At 34.7% G+C, this 18,870-nt stretch overlaps 3 protein-coding genes across 29 annotated transcripts in view; 1 reads left to right on the top strand and 2 right to left on the bottom strand.

Annotated features, from left to right (window-relative positions):
• Nucleotides 1-6,193: 6,193 nt before the first annotated feature.
• On the bottom strand, nt 6,194-7,952 carry LOC129576061 (uncharacterized). Its single transcript, XM_055460521.1, has 2 exons — nt 7,874-7,952; nt 6,194-7,765 (listed from the first exon to the last, which is right to left on the bottom strand). The coding sequence occupies exon 2, from the start codon at nt 7,732-7,734 to the stop codon at nt 6,319-6,321; it is 1,416 nt and encodes a 471-aa protein (XP_055316496.1). The 5' UTR covers nt 7,735-7,765; nt 7,874-7,952; the 3' UTR covers nt 6,194-6,318.
• A 362-nt stretch (nt 7,953-8,314) lies between these two features.
• LOC129576060 (reticulon-1-A) lies at nt 8,315-9,957 on the top strand. Its single transcript, XM_055460520.1, has 4 exons — nt 8,315-8,543; nt 8,781-8,988; nt 9,069-9,383; nt 9,454-9,957. The coding sequence occupies exons 1-4, from the start codon at nt 8,504-8,506 to the stop codon at nt 9,485-9,487; spliced, it is 597 nt and encodes a 198-aa protein (XP_055316495.1). The 5' UTR covers nt 8,315-8,503; the 3' UTR covers nt 9,488-9,957.
• A 6,465-nt stretch (nt 9,958-16,422) lies between these two features.
• The window catches only part of LOC129576051 (histone acetyltransferase KAT6A-like), a 37,085-nt gene continuing 34,637 nt past the window's right edge, over nt 16,423-18,870 (bottom strand). For 10 of the 27 annotated variants that reach the window (XM_055460494.1, XM_055460497.1, XM_055460487.1 and 7 more), the window contains 4 exons: nt 18,611-18,782; nt 17,969-18,385; nt 17,640-17,773; nt 16,423-17,469 (listed from right to left, as the gene is read on the bottom strand). In XM_055460494.1, coding sequence (XP_055316469.1) covers nt 16,855-17,469; nt 17,640-17,773; nt 17,969-18,385; nt 18,611-18,782 — 1,338 coding nt within the window. In that variant the 3' untranslated portion in view covers nt 16,423-16,854. Of the gene's footprint in view, nt 17,470-17,639; nt 17,774-17,968; nt 18,386-18,610; nt 18,825-18,870 lie in introns of all 27 variants that reach the window. The other 17 variants (XM_055460491.1, XM_055460493.1, XM_055460484.1 and 14 more) reach the window with 2 other exon arrangements.

Genomic DNA, 18,870 nt, shown 5'->3' with positions numbered 1-18,870 from the left:
GCACAAAAATGACATTCATCTACATTTTTCAATAAAAATCACAAAATTCAAAATTCTCTCGGTTACTATTAGTTCACATAATTACGCAACAAACAGTGCAAAGAATTGATTGAAAAAAATAAATTAGATTCATGAAATAGTCCGCGATACATTTTTCTGGCAGTCGTACGCTCAATTTAGTCCATGACTGTAATAATAAAAATAAAGTGAAAAATCGGTCACTTTAACTAAAACTTCGACAATTCTGTATGAGAGGTACCCGTAAACCAATCCTCATTGGCTTTAAACTTTCTGAGGTTTCATTTTCTGGAGAAAAAATAAGATTCTGAAAGTTTCATGTTGATCGCATTTGCAGAAGTTTGGTTTTTTGGCCCTAAATTTTTTCCAAGAAAATTTCCACAAAAATTGAGGACAAAAAATCAAACTTCTGCAAATGCGATCAACATGAAACTTTCAGAATCTCAGTTTTTCTTCGAAAAATGTAACCTCATAAAATTTGAAGCCAATCAGAATCGATTTACGGGTACCTCCCGAAATATGAAATAGCCGAAAAATCGGTAATTTTAGTCAAAATTACAAAAAATTTGTATGGAAGGTACCCGTAAATCGATTCCGATCCGAACTTTCAGAATCTTATTTTTCTCCCAAAAAATGAATTCCCAGAAAGTTTGAAGCCAATCGGAGTCGATTTAAAGGTACCTCCCATACAAAAGTGTCAATTTTCTGAGGTTTTTCTTAGGGCAAGTACCCCACGGTCAAATCGAAAATGGCTCATCTTCGAACTTAAACTAAGTTTTTCGGATACAAAACTTTTGGCATTTCCAGATTTTGATAATCTCAATTATTTTTTGAGTTATCGTGTTAACAAACACCAACGACGACAACGACAACGACGACGGCACACGAACGGAAAATTGTCTCAAAAAGTGGTTTTCTACGCGTTTCATGAGTTTTTATGATGATCTAAACCAATTTTGCGAAAAAAGTTTTCGGGACCAATACCTATACTTTCCCTTGACACGTTGTGTACGGAAAAGTAATAGATATTATATGCCAGCATAGCTAATCGGCTTCCGGTACACACAAACACACTCGCGCAGCGAATAACGTCGCCGCTGTTTTGAGTACATGTTTGAATAATGTGACCAGATTTTTTTTTTCTGATTATATAGGATTTTATGATCAAAAATATAGGAGAATATAGGAGGATGAAAAAAAACCGACAAAGCAGAATAAAACAGAAACTTATTGTGTGCTAATAACACATAATGTATGCTGTTGTTTTTTAATATATATCAGAAATGAATATATTCAAAATTTGGTTTTAATTTGCTAAGGAAAAAATCATTTTTTCATCTTTCATATCCATACGCATCGAATGTTAACTTAGGAATTCACTGGTATGAACGTCAAACTGAAATATCTTTGTATATTCAAAAATATACATCGTAAACAACAAATGAATATCACTAAATATATATAGAAATTTCAGATTGACGTGCATACCAGTGAATTTGCATAAACTCTATGTTGTCATCGGGTTTTGCATTATATATCTAAGAGTATTTGTTGATCCAGTCTGAATTGAATGATATTTTATGCGCTGACATACATGATCTAAATCCACGAGTGTGCCGACAAGTCCGCTGCTTCATTGAGCAGTGACGTTTGCAGTCACTGCATTCAGTTACTGGGATCTCATCAGAAAATTGAATATCTATGCTGGAATGATTCTCTGGTGCTCATGACTACTTATATGTGTATTGATCAATAGAAATGTAAACACAGCAAAGAATGCTGTTTCGCTCACACGTATAGCGTATGTACGGTATCTCCGCCGAACTCCGCACAGCTCCGCTGTACACCGGATATCTCCGCAAATGGTTCATTTGGGATCCCAACGAATTCGGGGCAATCAAACATCTTACGATCCAATACAGTGAATTGGACGAACAACGTTGAATGGAATTTTCTCCAAACTTGAAACGGTGTTTTTAGATTACGTTACATTTAAAGTGAACTTATATGATGCAATGTTAAAAAGTTGCACCAATCTGAAAACTCTTTATTTGCTTTATCACGAAGAAATAGCCGAAGCAGATACATGGATGCGCCAAAAATATTCAAAACTCGAGACCGTTGGTCTCGCACCGATTCCTTCGATCGATGACTTGAAAACATTTTTTCAAAATAATCCCAACGTTCAAAGCTTTTTTACTGATTCAGAAGAAATGTGGGAGCACCGAAATGAACTTCTAAACTTCAAAGTGCAACTGGACTTATTACAAATTGTTAATTTCTCTTGCGACGTGGCAGATTTTAGTGCTCTATTGAACCAACTTATGAACAAAAATTCTAGTTTATTTTCACTCACGACTTTCAAGTCACTTTCATTCGCCATATGCTCATAGTTTCTTTCTCTTAGATCACAAAATGGCTTTCATCGTTCGTTGGATATGTACAATGATATCGAGGAGAAAAGAGAAGCTAGGAATGATGAGTCAATTCGACACTTATGACAACATTCGACCCTCCCGTGGACATACACACAACACACGTTGAGCGGTCAAAGTGAGTGCAAAGTGCATGCTTTTGTATTTAGTAAACAATGAACTTGACAGATTGTTGCTGTTTTGTGGTGAATATGACGTTGCTCTGAACGCAACCTGATGCTTCGATGATTTTCAAATAAGTACAACTTTGAACATTCGTTTTATTAGCCCAATTTGATATGACATTCAGTAAATTTTCAAGTAATTAAAACTTGTAATATTTCCACCGAATGCATGTGTTCAAGACGTCAAAATAACTTCATTCATTCTGCTTTCACATGATACACACGCAAACTGTGCGATCCGAATGGTGTTTGTAGACAAACCTTCAAACAGTTGATTCGTGATCATTGGTTCATACTATGTACTAATGAATATGATTGAATTCTTCCATTCATTCTAAGCCAGTGAACGGGATTCTCCTCTTTCTTTGCAGCATGTTTACTTGTAAAGAAAATAAATTCAACTATTTAAAATGAACTTTCAAATTAATTACCAAATATTATTTACATTTACTTAGTATTACATGGTGCAAGAAAACTCGTGAATTTTATTGCATCACTCCGGATATTTATATCTTTTGCAGGATTTGTACGCTTGTGTCTTGCAGTGCACGGTCGTTCGCGTACGGAAGATGTGCGTTCAAATATGTAATCAAAACAGCGGCGACGTTATTCGCTGCGCGAGTGTATGTTTACGCGCGCATTTTCCGTACACGAAAGAAAGTGCAATGCGTGTATTTTTGTGTGCACCGTATGTCGATTAGCTATGCTGGCATATTTAATATCTATCCTATTATAGAAATATGCATAATTAAAGGCCTGATTTTTTGAAAGGGCGCCTAAATCCAATAACGAATTGATAATAAAAGCCACAAAAATAGAGAAAGATCTGAAATAGTCGTGAATAAAAATGAACTACACGTTGAATTCATATGGTGATTAGGGAGGCTTTATTTAAATGACAAAAAAAGTTTCTAACAAAACTTTGACAATTCTTAATGTAAATCAAATCTTTTTCTGATAGAAAATGTAGGCATTTTATATCTTTTCTCCTTCATATCATTGTACATATCCAACGCACGATGAAAGCCATGTATTAGGCGATTCGTTTCATTTCAACCATTTCTAAGTTGATGTCTCCATTTCCGCAGCTCCATTTCGTTTTTAAGAAAACCTCGTCTGAAACAAAGATTGTAACTTTTTGCGCCTCAAACACTTTACCGCGCTCCGTATTCAGCGTTCGCAATTTCAGTTTGTTCTTCTCATCATCTTCATCGTATTTCAATGTCAGGGTCTTTAGTTTTGGTAGTCCTCGAATGATCGACATGATCGTTTCATCATTTGCATTTGTAATAGATAGTTTTTGAAGGCTCACGAATTTCTTTGGAATTAGATTCGGATCCAATGAATTATTTCTACTGTTAAATCTCAGCCCTTTCACATCGGGCAAATCGGGCAAAAAGGATAGATAATTTTCTTTGCCAATGACCAAAAACTCAAGGCCACGAAGAAAGGGCAATTCAATACTGAAACTATCATCGATCTTAAATATAAACACATGCAAGCGTTTGTAGAATTTTCGTTCATAAAGCTGGTTCAATAGAGCACTAAAATCTACTTTGATGGAATCTCTAATGAAAATCTCCAACAGATCCAGCTGCACATCGAAACTCATAATTTCATTTCGGTGCTCCCAAAGGTCTTTTAAATTAGTAAAAAATCTTTGAACGTTAGGATTATTTCGGAAAAATGTTTTCAAGTCATCTATCGAAGGGATTGGTGCGAGATCAAGGCGTTCGAGTTTTGGATATTTGTGGCGCATCCATATGTGTGTTTTCTGGTCACTATTAAGCAAACCAAGAATCTTCAAATTCTCACACTGTTTCAACATATCATATAAGTTCACTTCGATTTTAGTGCAGTCAAACAATACCGATTCAAGTTTTGGAAAAATTCCGTTCAAACTGTTTATCACTTCTTCGTTCAATTTACTACATTCGAACCAAAGGCGGTTGATTGCCACGAGTTCATTGGGATGCAAGGCAAAATCTTGAATGCACCTATTGAATTTGATTGTATCAACAAATTGATTGAAGGTTGACGACGAATATGAATGTTTTTCACTAATTCCAACCAACTTAGGTTTATCATTTAACCCTTCTAAGAGTATTCGAGCATTTGAATAGTTTCGTTTGAAATATTCACCGGCCACTTTGTGCATCGCTTTGCATGTTTGGGCAAATGCATCCAGATCTTCCAGTGACAAATACTCGAACATTTCGTCCATGCAATCGATGTCCAACTTGAAGATCTTCGGCGGAGGCTGCTCATTAGATGGACCAGCAATTGGCAATTGATTTTTTTCTTTTTCAACTTCAAGGGATAAATTTGACATTTTCGATACATTGGCTTGGACGTTCATTCCCAATTATATCGTTGTTCGATGTTTTCACTGTAAAAAATGCACAAAATTCAATCAATTCAACTAATAAATGTTTGGATAAAGCGTTAAACCGCAAAATATCTTACCAAAACTCGGCTCTCAATGAATTGTTAGTAACAAAGCAAGGGAAATTCTAAGCGTCAAACAAACCACGTGACAAACTGTGTACAAAGTGCACGCTTTTGTATTTAGTAAACAATGGACTTGACAGATTGTTGTTGTTCTGCAGTGAAGTTGACGCTGTTACTGTTGTTCTGAACGCAACCTAGTGCTTCATCGTTGTAGCCATAGGTCATTCGGCTAACCAAATATTCGGATTTCATGTTCGTTCGCCAACTTCTGCTTTCGCACATGAAATACACTCACATTGTGTAGGCCAAATGGTGTTTGTAAACAAACTATCAAACAGCTTACTCAGATCCTAGGTTCATACTAAAATTGAAGTCTTCCTTTGATTCTAAACAGTTTTCAACCACACTTACGTTAGAATGTCCAAACCAGAGCAAATAAAAATTAAGATGAAAAAAATTATTCTAATTTGCTTTTCATGTTCAACAATCCACTCGTCCAATAGCCGTAAAACTGTTTAAAACTTAATCAACAATGTGGATAGAACATAAACAGATAGATAAGAATGTTGGTACGGCATGAAGCTTGAGGTTTTATAAATATAAATATAGGTAGGTCTGACTGTTTGTTGCTCATTCAATGTATTTGGATAAGGATATACTGCAATCACCAGTCCCAGAACACGATGATTCAATCCTCGAAAGTTGTTTCTTTTCTCTTTTTTGGAGTCGTTCCCTATCATGGTCTCAAATCACATTTATTCTGCCGAAGAAAAGAACGATTTGGATTCTCAGTCAATTTCGTAAATAAACCGCTATTAGCAAGGAAACTTCAATGTTCAATTCATTTTTGGTTTTATTAATCATCTTCGTTGTGGTTTGAGATTCATTGGTCGATTAGAATTTGTGTACGAAAATTTTGATCTGTTCTAAATGTTTCGAGTTGTAATTCCCCCTTCAGAGCTATCTGCTCCCTCTTGACTTCATTAATCATTTCCAACTTCGATGACTGTAATAATATCTGATTTTCTATATCAATCGTTTTGAGAAGCAAAAAAAAAAGATCGAAATTCGAGAATGAAGGAGAAAAGAGGTTAGAAATTCTTGAATAAACAAACTACACATTGATTTCATTAGTAATTAATGGAAATTTATTTGAACATATGATGTTTGGTTAACAGATCACAAAAAAAGCTGTTGTAAAACCCGATTCTAATTTGATTGCATAAACTGTTGAAATCACAATTGAAGATCTAATGAAAAATTTCCGATCGATCATTGTACGATGCCAGTCGCTTCATTTCGATCATTTGTAAGTTGGTGTCTCCATTTCCGCAGCTCCATTTCATTCTCAAGAAAACCTCATCCGGAACACAGATTGTCACTTTTTGTGCGTTGGCCACTTTTTGGCGCTCCGTATTCAATGCTGGCAATTTCAGAATTGTCATTTTTTTATCTAGGTCATAATTCAATTCGAGCATCTGTAGCTTTGGTAGTCCTTGTATGATCGATAAAATATGCTCATCGTTCGCTATATGTATGTAGAGTCGTTGAAGATTTGGAAATTTCTTTGGAATCAATTTCGGTTCAAATGAATTATTTTCACCGTATACAATGAGCTCTTTCAAATTGGGCAAATCAGAAAGAAGCAGCAAATCGTTTCCATTTTTAAAATCCAACTGCTCAAGGCCACAAAGAGAAGCAAAACCAGCACTAAAACTATCGTCAGCCGTAACTTGGTTATCGCTAGCAGTTACAATAATATGCAAGCGTTTGTAGCATTTCTGTTCATAAAGTTGATTCAACAGTTTAAAAAATGGCGCAGATGAAATATTCCGCAACATGATAACCTTCAATAAGTCCAGTTGCACTTTGAAGTTGATGAGTTCATGTTGGTGTTCCCAAATGTATTCGGCAGTAATCAAAAAGCTATGAATGTTTGGATTGTTCTGGAAAATCAACATCAAGTTATCTATCGTCGGAATTGGAAAGAGACAAAGATATTCGAGCTGTGGATATTTGTGGCACATCCATGATTCTGGCTCGGGAAATTCATGACGTGGTTCATAACGTAAGCGATACAATTCGAAACACTTTAGATTGGAGCAACGTTTCAATATCGTGTCATAAATGTCAACGTAAATATCAGACACTATGATTTGTATCGTTTCCAGTTTAGGAAAAATTACGTTCAACGTGTCTATCATTTGTTCGGTTAACAGTTTACCTTCGAGGATAAGACGGTTGATTGCTCCGAAATCACTGGGTTCGAAGGTATAATGTTTAAGAGATTCTGGACATCCTTTGAAATTGATATTTGGTACAAATTGATTGAACGTTGACGATTTATGGGAACGTCTTCCACCGATTCCAATTAATTCTGGTGCAGCATTTTCTTTTATATGTATTCGAGCGCCGGAATAGTTTCGTTTGAAATATTCACCGGCCACTTTGTGCATTGCTTTGCATGTTTTGGCAAATGAGTCCAGGTCTTGTAGTGACAAATACTCGAATAATTCGTCCAAGCAATCGATGTCCAACTTGAAGATTTTCGGCGATGGTTGCTCATTCGATGCACCAGCAATTGACGATTGAGTTCGGTCTGTTTCATCTTTGAGGGATAATTTTGACAGTTTTGGTACTACGACTTTGGTCTCCTGCTCGTTCATTCTCAAATATTCCGTCTATTCGGTCGTTTTACTGCAAAAAATGCACAAAAATCAATCAAAACAAATAAATGAACAAATGAAATCGATCAATTTCATCCTCAAACATTTCGATTAACTGTGAAAATAGCAAAGATCTTACCAAAAAAAAAAAATCAAATTTTAATGAAATGTTGACTCAAATTTAACGAAATTGTTCGGTGAACACTTGACAGTTGAGCAAATGCTTTTGTTTATGATTGAAACTTAAGCAGTTGACTTGTCATTTGTATTTTATTCAATTTGAAGTTGGTGTACTTCGGTACGATACTTATCGTTGCGAGGGAATTTTAAATACAAATATATAAAACGTTTTCAACGTAAATAAAAATTCAACTTAAAATAAATAAAAGAAAAACTCTTTTCGAAACAAGAGAAATCAATTTATTTTCGAGTAAATTTATTTCTTTTTATTTATTCATTCTAAATATTTACGTGAATTACATACCATTTAATTTAATTGAATTTATACATCTAAAGTACCAGCTCGAGTGCGTAAAGTACATTGACGGCGCATTTTAGTGGTCTGATCGTGTATTTACATTGTGTTTGTTGTCAAAAAGGAAATATTGGTCGAGACACAAATAGAATAGTTTATTTTTGGATTGCGACCGAATTTGTTCATTATTTTTAATTAGGCGCATGCAAATTTGCAGCAGCACCACCAAATCTGTAAGGAACAGTGTGAATTTTTTTCTCTCGTCAAAATTACATCGCATATTTGAACAATAGAATGACATCATTGAAAATGATACAATTTGATAGGCAAGAATGTAAGTACCAAATACTGAATGCATTAATTATAAACATTTAGCTGGTTGTTTGTTGGAGAACCGTATAAATAATTTGCAATAAATGAGTTTTTTCTTCTAATTCGTCATTCCCTGTTTGGTTAAATATAAATCACTGTTAAACGCTTCTCTTTTTTTTGCCCGATCATTGACATGCAATTTATTTTGATCAAATGTATAAAATAGAAGGTCTCAAAATAAATCTCAATCAATTTTCAGTGGAATTAATCATTCATTGGAAGGATGTGACAAAGTCGAGCGTTGCTTTCGGTGCGGGTATTGTGGTGTTGATTGCGATCTCATCATATAGCATTATCAGTTTGTTTGCTTATATGGCGCTGCTCACACTGCTCGGAACTGTGTCATTTCGTGTATACAAAACCGTTCAGTCGATCATTCAGAAGACAAACGATGGCCATCCATTCAAGTAATCACAAATAAAATACAATTTTGGATGCAAGCTCGTTATTACAGATCCAATTAAATTTCTTTTTTCTTTTAATGCAGATCTTATTTAGAGGCGAATATCATTTTGTCCAAGGAGAAAATTGAACCGATATGTGGCGTTTGTATTGATCATTTAAATGCATTATTTGTGGAAGTTCGACGATTGGTGTTGGTTGAGGATTATGTTGACACCACCAAATTTGCCATTTTATTGTGGATTTCAACTTACATTGGCGCTTGGTTCAATGGTTATTGCTTAGCAGCAATTGCATGGATCGGACTATTTACTTTGCCAAAATTCTACGAAAATAACCGAGATGTCATTGATAAGAATTTGGTGTTGATCAAAGCCAAGATCTCTGACACAGTATCAAAGTAATTTGTGTTTGAATGGTCTAATTTAGATAGAATGACTAATTTTTGGTATGAAATTTTTGTATTTCAGAATCAAGGGTGCCCAACCAAAGAAAGACCAGTAAGAGATGGTCGAGCCGGCAGAGTATTAGACGAAGACCTTTTGAATCGAATGTAGTATTCTGTAGTAAATGATTGGAATGAATTGCGGATAGACATTAAATCCATCTTCAATGACACCATCAAACAGCGTTGACAAACAGTCAATGTGAACAGAGCACCAAAGCTGTAGAATAATGTTATAATTGAATAAATTCTTTGCAAATTCACTCTCTCTCTCCTTGATGTCTATGTCGCTCTGGGTAAATCGGCGTAACTGTGACGATCATTTTCCAATGCTTTGCTAACTTTTGACAACTGCACTTCATCACACCCACGCACCTTCGATGTGTTTGTATTAGTACATGGCATCTGTTATTCGGTCAATTTGAATTACTGTTATACATACCTTCGTTAAACTTTTTATTTCTGAACTATGTTCCCATGTGCTGTCATCAATATTTCCTAATAAAACCAATGTGTCGTTTCAATTTCAGTGATTTTTTTTCTTCTTCAGTTTTTTATAATAAAATCGATTGAATTGCATTGTAATAACATACAGATGAACATCACAAGTTGTATTATAGATTTGAACATTATAAATATAATTTGGCTTTCTGTTTAAAAACTTACGCTTTTTATTATCTATTATCATGATTTGTTATCTCTTTCTATTTTGATTTCATTAAATGATCCATAATTGATTACAGTGCTAATGTTTGAATCTGCATGCTAATTTTTTGGTTTTCCCAAATCTTATTTTATCCAGTTATCAAATTGGCGGAGTTTTTGAAGGAAAATTTCTCCCCTTATTCATTAAGAAGCAGTCAAGTGATCCCCTTAAATACTTGTCACATAACATTTTCATAATAAATTTTGAATTTTTCGGCAAAAGTTTATGCAAATAATTTCGTTTAAAATTGAAAATAGAACACAATTCGCTGGATAATTTTTAATATTCAACTTATTTTTTGTTTGTTTTTATATAACGACATATCTCAAAAGTGTCCAGAGAACTTGTGTTTATACTAGTTTACAAAATGTGAAAAAATATAACAAAAGAAAATTTAAAAATCTTTCGTGTCGGCATTTGGCATATTGCCATTTTTCAATTAAACTATGTAGAACTCATCCTAGAGCTCCATAACAAATGTACATAATGAATGGGTCAAAATTACAAATAGTCTTTGAAAAGCATTTTATCCCTTTGATATGATGCAATCTGTTTTATTTCAACCATTTGTAAGTTGGTATCTCCGTTTGCGATGCTCCATTTCGTTCTCAAGAAAACCTCCTCTTGAACACGGATTGTCACTTTTTGTGCCTCGAACATTTTTTGGCGCTCCGTGTTAAGCGTTCGCAATTTCAGACTATTTTTCACAGTATCTTAATCATAAAACAATACCAGGGTCTTTAATTTTGGTAATCCAAGAATGATTGTCAAAATAGTTTCGTCATTCGCATTTTTAATGTAAAGTCGTTGAAGATTCGCGAATTTCTTTGGAATCGGTTCCAATGAATTGATTTCACTGAATACCATCACTCCTTTCAAATTGGGCAAATCAGGCAAGAGCAGCAAATCAGTTTCATCTTCAATGACTGACTGCTCAAGGCCATAAAGGGAAGCAAAACCAGCACTAAAACTGTCATCAGTCGTAAGTTGATCATCGGGAAAATCCAGAGGAATAGACAGACGTCTGTAGAACTTTCGTTCATGAAGTTCATTCAACAATCTTCAAAATGGTAAGAAAAAATCTTAAAAAATCCAGATGAACATTGCAATTCATGAATTCGTGTCGGTGGTTCCAGATAAATTCTGCATTAGTTAAAAAAGTTCGAATGTTTGGATTATTTTGGAAAAACAATTCCAAGTCATCTATCGAAGGAACCCAGGCGAGTCCGAAGTGTTCGAGTTTTGGATATTTCTGGCGCATCCATGAATGTGGTTCAAGTATTGCGGGTTGGGCCCCAGGTTGAGAAGGTGTGTGAAGCAAAAAAAGACACTTTAGATTATTGCAACGTTTCAATAGGCTGTCATATAAATTAACTTTTAAATCAATTTCCAAAATTATTATCTTTTCAAGTTTGGGAAGAATTCCGTTGAGTGTGTCTATCGTTTGTTCATTTAATTGAGTTTTTGTAAGCCAAAGACTGTTAATCGCTTCGAATTCGTGAAAATGCAAAGAAAAATAGAGAAAGGACTCTGGAATCCATCCTTCGAAATGGATTTCTGTAACAAATTTACTTAACGTTAACGATGAATAACTTGTTGCACCAATTCCAATCAACTCAGGCCTATATTCTTCCATGACTATATGAGCATTTGAATAGTTTCGTTTGAAATATTCACCGGCCACTTTGTGCATCGCTTTGCATGTTTGGGCAAATGCATCCAGGTCTTGCAGTGACAAATACTCGAATATTTCGTCCATTCAATCGATGTCCAACTTGAAGATTTTCGGCGGTGGCTGTCCATTTGATGGACCAGCAATTGGCAACTGGTTTATTCCTTTTTGATCCTCGATAGATAATTTTGGTCTTTTTGGTGCATCGGCTTCGGTTTCTTGCTCGTTTATTTTTGAAAACACCGTCTGCATACAGCCCATTACTACAAAAAGTCACAAAATTTAATCAATTTAATTTTTGAATGTTTTGATGAAGCGTTAAAATGCAAAAATATCTTACCGACACGCGACTCAGAATGAAAACTTTAATAAATAAAAAAACACCAAGAAAAGTGAATGCGCTGAACGTGTAACGAACGACTAACGCACAAGGATTAACGGCTGTGTACAAAGTGCAAGACTTGACAGATCCTTGTTCTATTTGGGTGAAGTTGACGTTGTTCTGAACGCAACCTTATTTTTCGATTGAATTCTAATTTATACCAATTTGGAAATACTTTTTTTTCATCATTTTACATTTTATTTTGTTTGCGCCAATTTTTTTCAAGTTTTTCCAAGTCTTATTTCATTCAGCTTTCAACTTTTCATGCATTTTTTATTTTGAAAATAAAAGGAAATGCAGACAATTTTCTACTGATCATAAGCGAATCACACAATGGATATGGATGGAAAATACTTGCAATTTCGACTCGAGCGTTATGAACTAGAATCACCATTCAATTGTCTATGTTGTTCAACAAACAGAGTTGTTTTTTTTACAAACAATTTTTATGTATTTCACTTATTTTATAATTTTGACTAATTATAATCTCATTTATAGTAATTTGAATTCGAAAACTTCGGGTGCTACTCGAAATTTATATTTCCAATTCACATTTTTCAAATTCAACATAAGGTTCATCAATTAAGACGTGATTTTTGATTTTATAGTTTTTCATTTGCAGAGTATTTTTCCAGAAATCTTCAATTTCTGAAAATGGCAGCTCATCTCCCTGACCAAGAAGCAGAGAAAACTTATCAAACCACTTTTGAGCTTCTAAATATTCCTTCAATTTTAGCAAATAACATTTCCAAAAGCCCTCCTCGAAGAATCCAAATCCACAAATCCGTACCGTAATAATTTTCGTAATTTCTCTCACTTCATTCAGTTTTTGGTGTAATATTTTGAAGCATGTTAGATGTTTTTCAAATATTGTCATCAAACCTATTACAAGTACTTCTATTGTTGGATGTGCTAGAATGAAGTCTAACCACTCTTCCAGTTGGTGTTCATAGCACTGTACTGTCATATTCTTTAGACGATTGAAAGAGAACACATCAATTGGACTGACTGTACTGGAACCATATATGCAGTGCACATCCAATGTTTCAACATTATTGAACCGAATATGTGAACCTTGGAAGTGTTCAACATGCTGAGGCGAATAACATAATGAAACGGTGTTTAAATGTTCGAGTTGTGTGTTGATAACTTGCCAAAATCGCGGATTCAAACATCCCTTTAATGAGCAACTCTGAATGTGTGGATTCAAAGATGTGATTCTTTTCAAATCAACTTCGCACAAATTTAATCTCAATAAATTATCCATTGTGTAGCCAACATAGTAATTAAAGGTGAAGGAATCCAAGTGCGGAAATGGCTTGGAAATGTAATTCCATTCCACAATTTCATTGTCGATGAATGCTAGTTGACGTAAACGTGGAAAAAGTCGATTAAAATGTTCACATCCGGATCCTAGTATGCCATGATGATACGAGAATTTTTCGACATTTTCGAATGGATGTTTTACGACACCCAAAATGTGTGGATGTTCCCCAAAAATTTGGAATGTGTTCAGCGTCTTGTGACAGTATTCGTTGAGGTGAATAACGAATTTTTCTCGAATAAAAAAATTTCTTTGAATTTTTAAACGTATTTTCGAGATACTTTGACCGAAAACGCGTATGGCTCTGAAAGCTAACAGCAATACGTGTATACAAATTGCATCATCGTAAATGCTTATATCAGGGTACTTATAATTAAAAAAATACTCAGAAAAATCTATATATTCGTTAATATCAACCGCTATCAATCTCCCCTTGAGTTTCCGAACAAACACTGTTTCGGCTGCTACAGAAAGATGCTTGTTCGCTTCAGCCAAGTTAATTAGGTCAGGAAAGTCCAAATACTCAAACACGTGCTCCAGACAGTCATTGTTGATGTCGACGATTGCTTTTAAGGGAAAAGAGTTGGTATTCTCTTCCGTTGCCATTTGTCCACCGTTTACTTTGAATTTACGACGCTTTCCAAACGACTGTCCCTTTCTGTATTTTGCCATAATGAAAATTCTCAACCAAACTAGAAATAAATTTACAATAAACAGGAATGAATTCTTTCATTCAAAAAACATATGCAGATTTATTCGAATGTACACAAAATAAACCAAAATGAAACAAACTCAGAACAAAATACTTACATATTTTTTAAAAATATATTTTTATTTGGTTCCTGTGTCAAAATGTACCGGCTGATGTTTTGTGTGGTCATCACCGTCATTCGCAATGAAACTTGAAAAAAAAAAATACACAGAAAAGTTTATGCACCGACCTATGTGATGAACGACTAACGACTGAGTGCAAAGTGCATGCTTTTGTAATTAGTAAACAATGGACTTGGCAGATCCTTGTTTGTATTCAAGTGAAGTTGACATTGTTCTGAACGCAACCTTATGTTTTGATTGAATTCAAATTTATACCAATTTGGAAATACTTTTTTCATCATTTAACATTTTATTTTGTTTCATTTGCGCTAATTTTTTGAGTTTTTTCCAAATCTTATGTTATCCAGTTTCCAACCTTTCATGCATTTTTTTCGTGTTATTTACCATATTCGGTACAAAGAACGCAAATCAGATCGAATAGTGGATTTTTTTGAAGAGAAGATATAAGAATATATTTGAAAACCGGAAAAACTAAGAATAAGAAGCGGTCTCCTGAAACATTTGCCACTTGACATTTTCCCGACGAATTTCGAGAAAATGGCATCAGAATTCAAATCACTTTCATCACTCAAATTTATTTCTCTGAAAAAAAGATGTAAATAAATACAAATCGTTGTGAAAATTTCTATATTCAACTCATTTTTTGTTTGTTTTTATATTTCATTTCTTTGTGGTTTATAATTTATTTTTGTCAAATATAATTTGTGTTTTTTTTTTGTGTTGTAAGACTTACGTTTCGACTTGTTCTAAATGTTTAGATTTGTATAGGCATTGTGTTTTTTTTCTCTTTATTTTGCTCATTTCATTTTACTTTTAAATTACATCTTCTCCTAATCCATGTATGTGTTCATCATTAGATTTATGTTTGTGTTTTTGTTTGATTGATTCGACTCCGATTACTGTAGTCTTGCATTATTATTTATTAAATGTATGAATTTATTCCCTTCTCTCAGTTAGTTGATGTTGTTGAATTCATTTATTCATTTTCGCTGTTGTATTTCTATTAAATAGACTCATTAAGTAATATAGATTTCTATGATATAATTAAATAACGTGTTAGATTTGTGTGTGTCTGTGTTCATTATTCTCATTGTTGTTTGTCCTCCGTGTTTTAGTTGTGAGAGCGGACGAGAAAGTGTAAGAAATTTGTGTTTGCTTATTTGCTGTTTTTTTTTATCCATTTATGGTAGTGCTCAATGATGGTGTGTCCAATGGACACTGTCCATTGTTGGCATCCAAATAAATGTTGGATTCAATGAATGGTACCACTGGCATATTTCCATCCACTAGGTTTAAGTTGATCAATTGATCAACAATTTCGAAAGTTTGAATGGAAACGATAACAAAATTGTGGAATAAAATAAAAATGAAGAACGATGATTAAAAGAAAGGAAAACAAAAATCTCGATGAGGATTTTGATCGAAGGAGAATAGAATAAATTACCGTATTCACACACGGCAAAATATCGAAAACAAATAATCAAGCAAAACGGTTTCTTCTTGCGGGATTTAATTATTGCTTTTCGATATTTCATTTTCTTTGCTGTTGCTACTAAAAAAAATTAATTGGAAATTATGTGAACGGTAACATTTTCGATTTTTCTTCGGTGTTCATATTTTCATTTTTTTTTTTGCATGTCATTTGTCTATTGACCGGCCAATTTGGCCGATATCCTTGTGATCGGTTGTGATTTGTGTTTTAGTTCGTAGTAGGTAGCGCGTAAATACATAATCATAACCACTTAGATAATTAAAAATAAATAATAGCATAAGATATTCAGATAAACGTAATGACTGGGACTCTCTGTGTGCGCCCAGCAGCATAACTAAACCAATAATAATAATAATAATGATAATAATATAAAAAAAAATTTATTCAAGAATACAACGCTCCAGAGAAGAAAATATTTGTGTGGATCAAAAAGAAGAAATAATAATAAATGAACATACACATTTCATTCAAACGTAGCTCTCTAGTGGGATTCATTTTTCCTTTCTTTAATTTCTTTGTCGATTTTTTCTTTCACTTTTTTTTTTTACTTTTCACTTTTTCATTTCACCTTTGAAATGTTTATCTTTTCCTTACTTCTTTCAAAATTGTCGCATTCATCTTTTGCCAATTTTTTGTTTCGTGTTCCTGCTTAAATACATAATTATTTACAGTTTTGTTGCTCTCATTTAAAATACATAACAACATATTCTTCGACAGTTGTCTTATGAATGGATTGTTTTTTATGTGACTTTGTTTCATGATTTTTCTCTTTTTCGGTTATTTTTGTTTTGTGTTTGTTAAATTTTGTTTCTCTAAAGCTGTTTCCCCTTCATTTCATCATCATATTCGTTTGGAATATTTCATTGGATGATGGCGTGTCATAGTTCATGTGTCATAAATTGAGAAAAACGATGTCAATGGCTGAAGTTTGTCAAGTCTTCATCGATTTGTGTGGCTTGAAGTGATGGCTAGAAATCATCGTCGCACGTATCTTCGATCTTCACGCAAACCTGACCTCATCTGCGCATCGGATTTGCATTCAGCATATATGGATAGGTGGAGTACATGGAATTTTGTTGAACAGCTGCGGCACGTTGCAACGCAGCCGGATCCTGATACTGTGACTGCATGTTCATTACATTGGCCATGTTGGTGATTTGTAATTGGCCCGGATTAAAACCGGCCGCTGAATTGGCAATATAGCTACTTGGCTGTTGTGTGGTCATTCGATAACCATTCAATGCCGAACCATAGGGTGAGATTAGATTTGCCGAAGGTGTATTTCGTGCTGTTCGCGATCGTTGCGTGTTTGGTGCCAAATTTGATGGTAAATTCGGTGGTAAATTTGGACTTGGATTCGGTGGCATATGCGAAATATTACTAGAATAATGGTACTTGTGATAGGGTATCGATGGAATTTGAGCGGCACTCGGTGGCGTTGGCAAATTACGATTCTGATTGACCAAATGTGACGCTGGCGGCGGTGTCATCGTATTGTGCGGATGATGATTCGGCGATGGCGTTAGGTTTATTGAAGCCGCTGGCGGCGTATTGCACGGCTGCACGATATCCAATCCATTTGTTAATTGCTGCAGTTTTGACAGGCTCGATACATTTCCAGCTCGCGATTCCTAGTGCGAGAAAAGGATAATTGATTTTTTTAGCATTTTTTGGGCATTATCGATTGGAATTTGTTTAAATTCCAATATGTTTGTTCGAAACTTCAAAACTAATATTTGGATTTTTTGCTGCATTCAAAGTTTGAATTTCAAACTAAGTTAAGCTCAAATTGTGTACTTACAACGCATGGATTTGCTAAGTTGGCATTGTTTCCAGTCGCACCACCATTATTTGAACCAACCGATGCGTTCATTTGCTGCAGCGTTGGCGTCACAGAAGGTGTTGGAGTCGGCGTTGGAACCGGCGTGTGTGATACTGTTGGTGAAAATGGAACATTCAGTATAAATAAGAGCTGAAACTTCGTTTTTTGTTTAGATTAAAGTTCAATTTTAAACGTTCGATTCATTTTTTAAACTCGGAATTCCGAAATGATTCTCTCTAAAGCATTTTGATGTTGTTTCAAAATGAATCGATACATGTAAAAAAGGAAAAATCTTGTTGAATGCATACCTGGTGGAACGTTTGGACTTTGACCATAAAAGTTTGAACCAACAGAGCATGACGATGGTGATGGTCCCAATCGTTGATGTGGACTAGGCAATGGATTGTGTGTCGTTAAATTGGAATGATTGCCAGACATACGATGTTGAATGACCGATGTCATGGGCAATGTTCCATACGAATTTGGCGATTGGGCCGCATAATTCTGTGCCGATCCCATTTGTGGCACGCCCAAATAATCGTGCTGCTGGTGCATCACCTGATGATGTCCGTGCACTGCTCCCGACAAATGATTGTTATACTGATCGATTTGCTGGACATCAAGGCTTTGCTGCTGATGAACTTGCTGCGCTTGATGTTGATTTTGAGCTTGCTGATGTTGCAAGTGCACCTGTTGTTGCATTGACATCTGCTGGATTTGTTGACCTAAAAAAAAAAAACATTTTCGATTTTGAGTTACATTCAACTTCTTTCTTTTCATTCAATTGAATCATTTCAAGAATTCAATAGTTTGCGACAAGAAATGGCGACGATTTTCAATGTAAAAGTATAGAGAAAAAAAATGGAAAATTGAGTTGAAATTTACAGAAAAATGACAAAAAAAAACTACTCAAACTAAATGAATATTGAAAGAAAAAAAACTGCACTAACCTGCTCCCGGGCTGACCATTTGCTGTTGCACAGTATGATTTGGTGTGGCAGTTCGTGCTCGTTGTGAAGCGTGTTGCTGTTGTAAGCCAGGCGTCGAGGTATTTCGTGCCTTTGGCGTTGTCGAACGATTGTTCGTGGCACGAACTTGCTGAGCAACCATATGCTGCTGCTGCTGAAATAACAAATGAGTTGTTAGAAAATCGTTGAATTTGGTCTAAAATGAAATTTCAAGATAATAAACGATTAAAATGATTCAAAAA

Source organism: Sitodiplosis mosellana, unplaced genomic scaffold (assembly GCF_009176505.1).
Source record: "Sitodiplosis mosellana isolate CC-2019 unplaced genomic scaffold, AAFC_SMos_1.0 Smas_scaffold_6170, whole genome shotgun sequence".
In the NCBI taxonomy this organism is placed as follows: domain Eukaryota; kingdom Metazoa; phylum Arthropoda; class Insecta; order Diptera; family Cecidomyiidae; genus Sitodiplosis; species Sitodiplosis mosellana.
This window is presented reverse-complemented; position numbering and strand designations above follow the sequence as displayed.

Coding starts and splice junctions, on each gene's coding strand:
- LOC129576061 (XM_055460521.1), bottom strand. CDS start 7,734: ATGAACGAGCAGGAGACCAAAGTCGTAGTACCAAAACTGTCAAAATTA.
- LOC129576060 (XM_055460520.1), top strand. CDS start 8,504: ATGACATCATTGAAAATGATACAATTTGATAGGCAAGAAT. Junction 8,544..8,780: donor ACAATTTGATAGGCAAGAAT/GTAAGTACCAAA, acceptor ATCAATTTTCAG/TGGAATTAATCATTCATTGG. Junction 9,384..9,453: donor ATCTCTGACACAGTATCAAA/GTAATTTGTGTT, acceptor TTTGTATTTCAG/AATCAAGGGTGCCCAACCAA.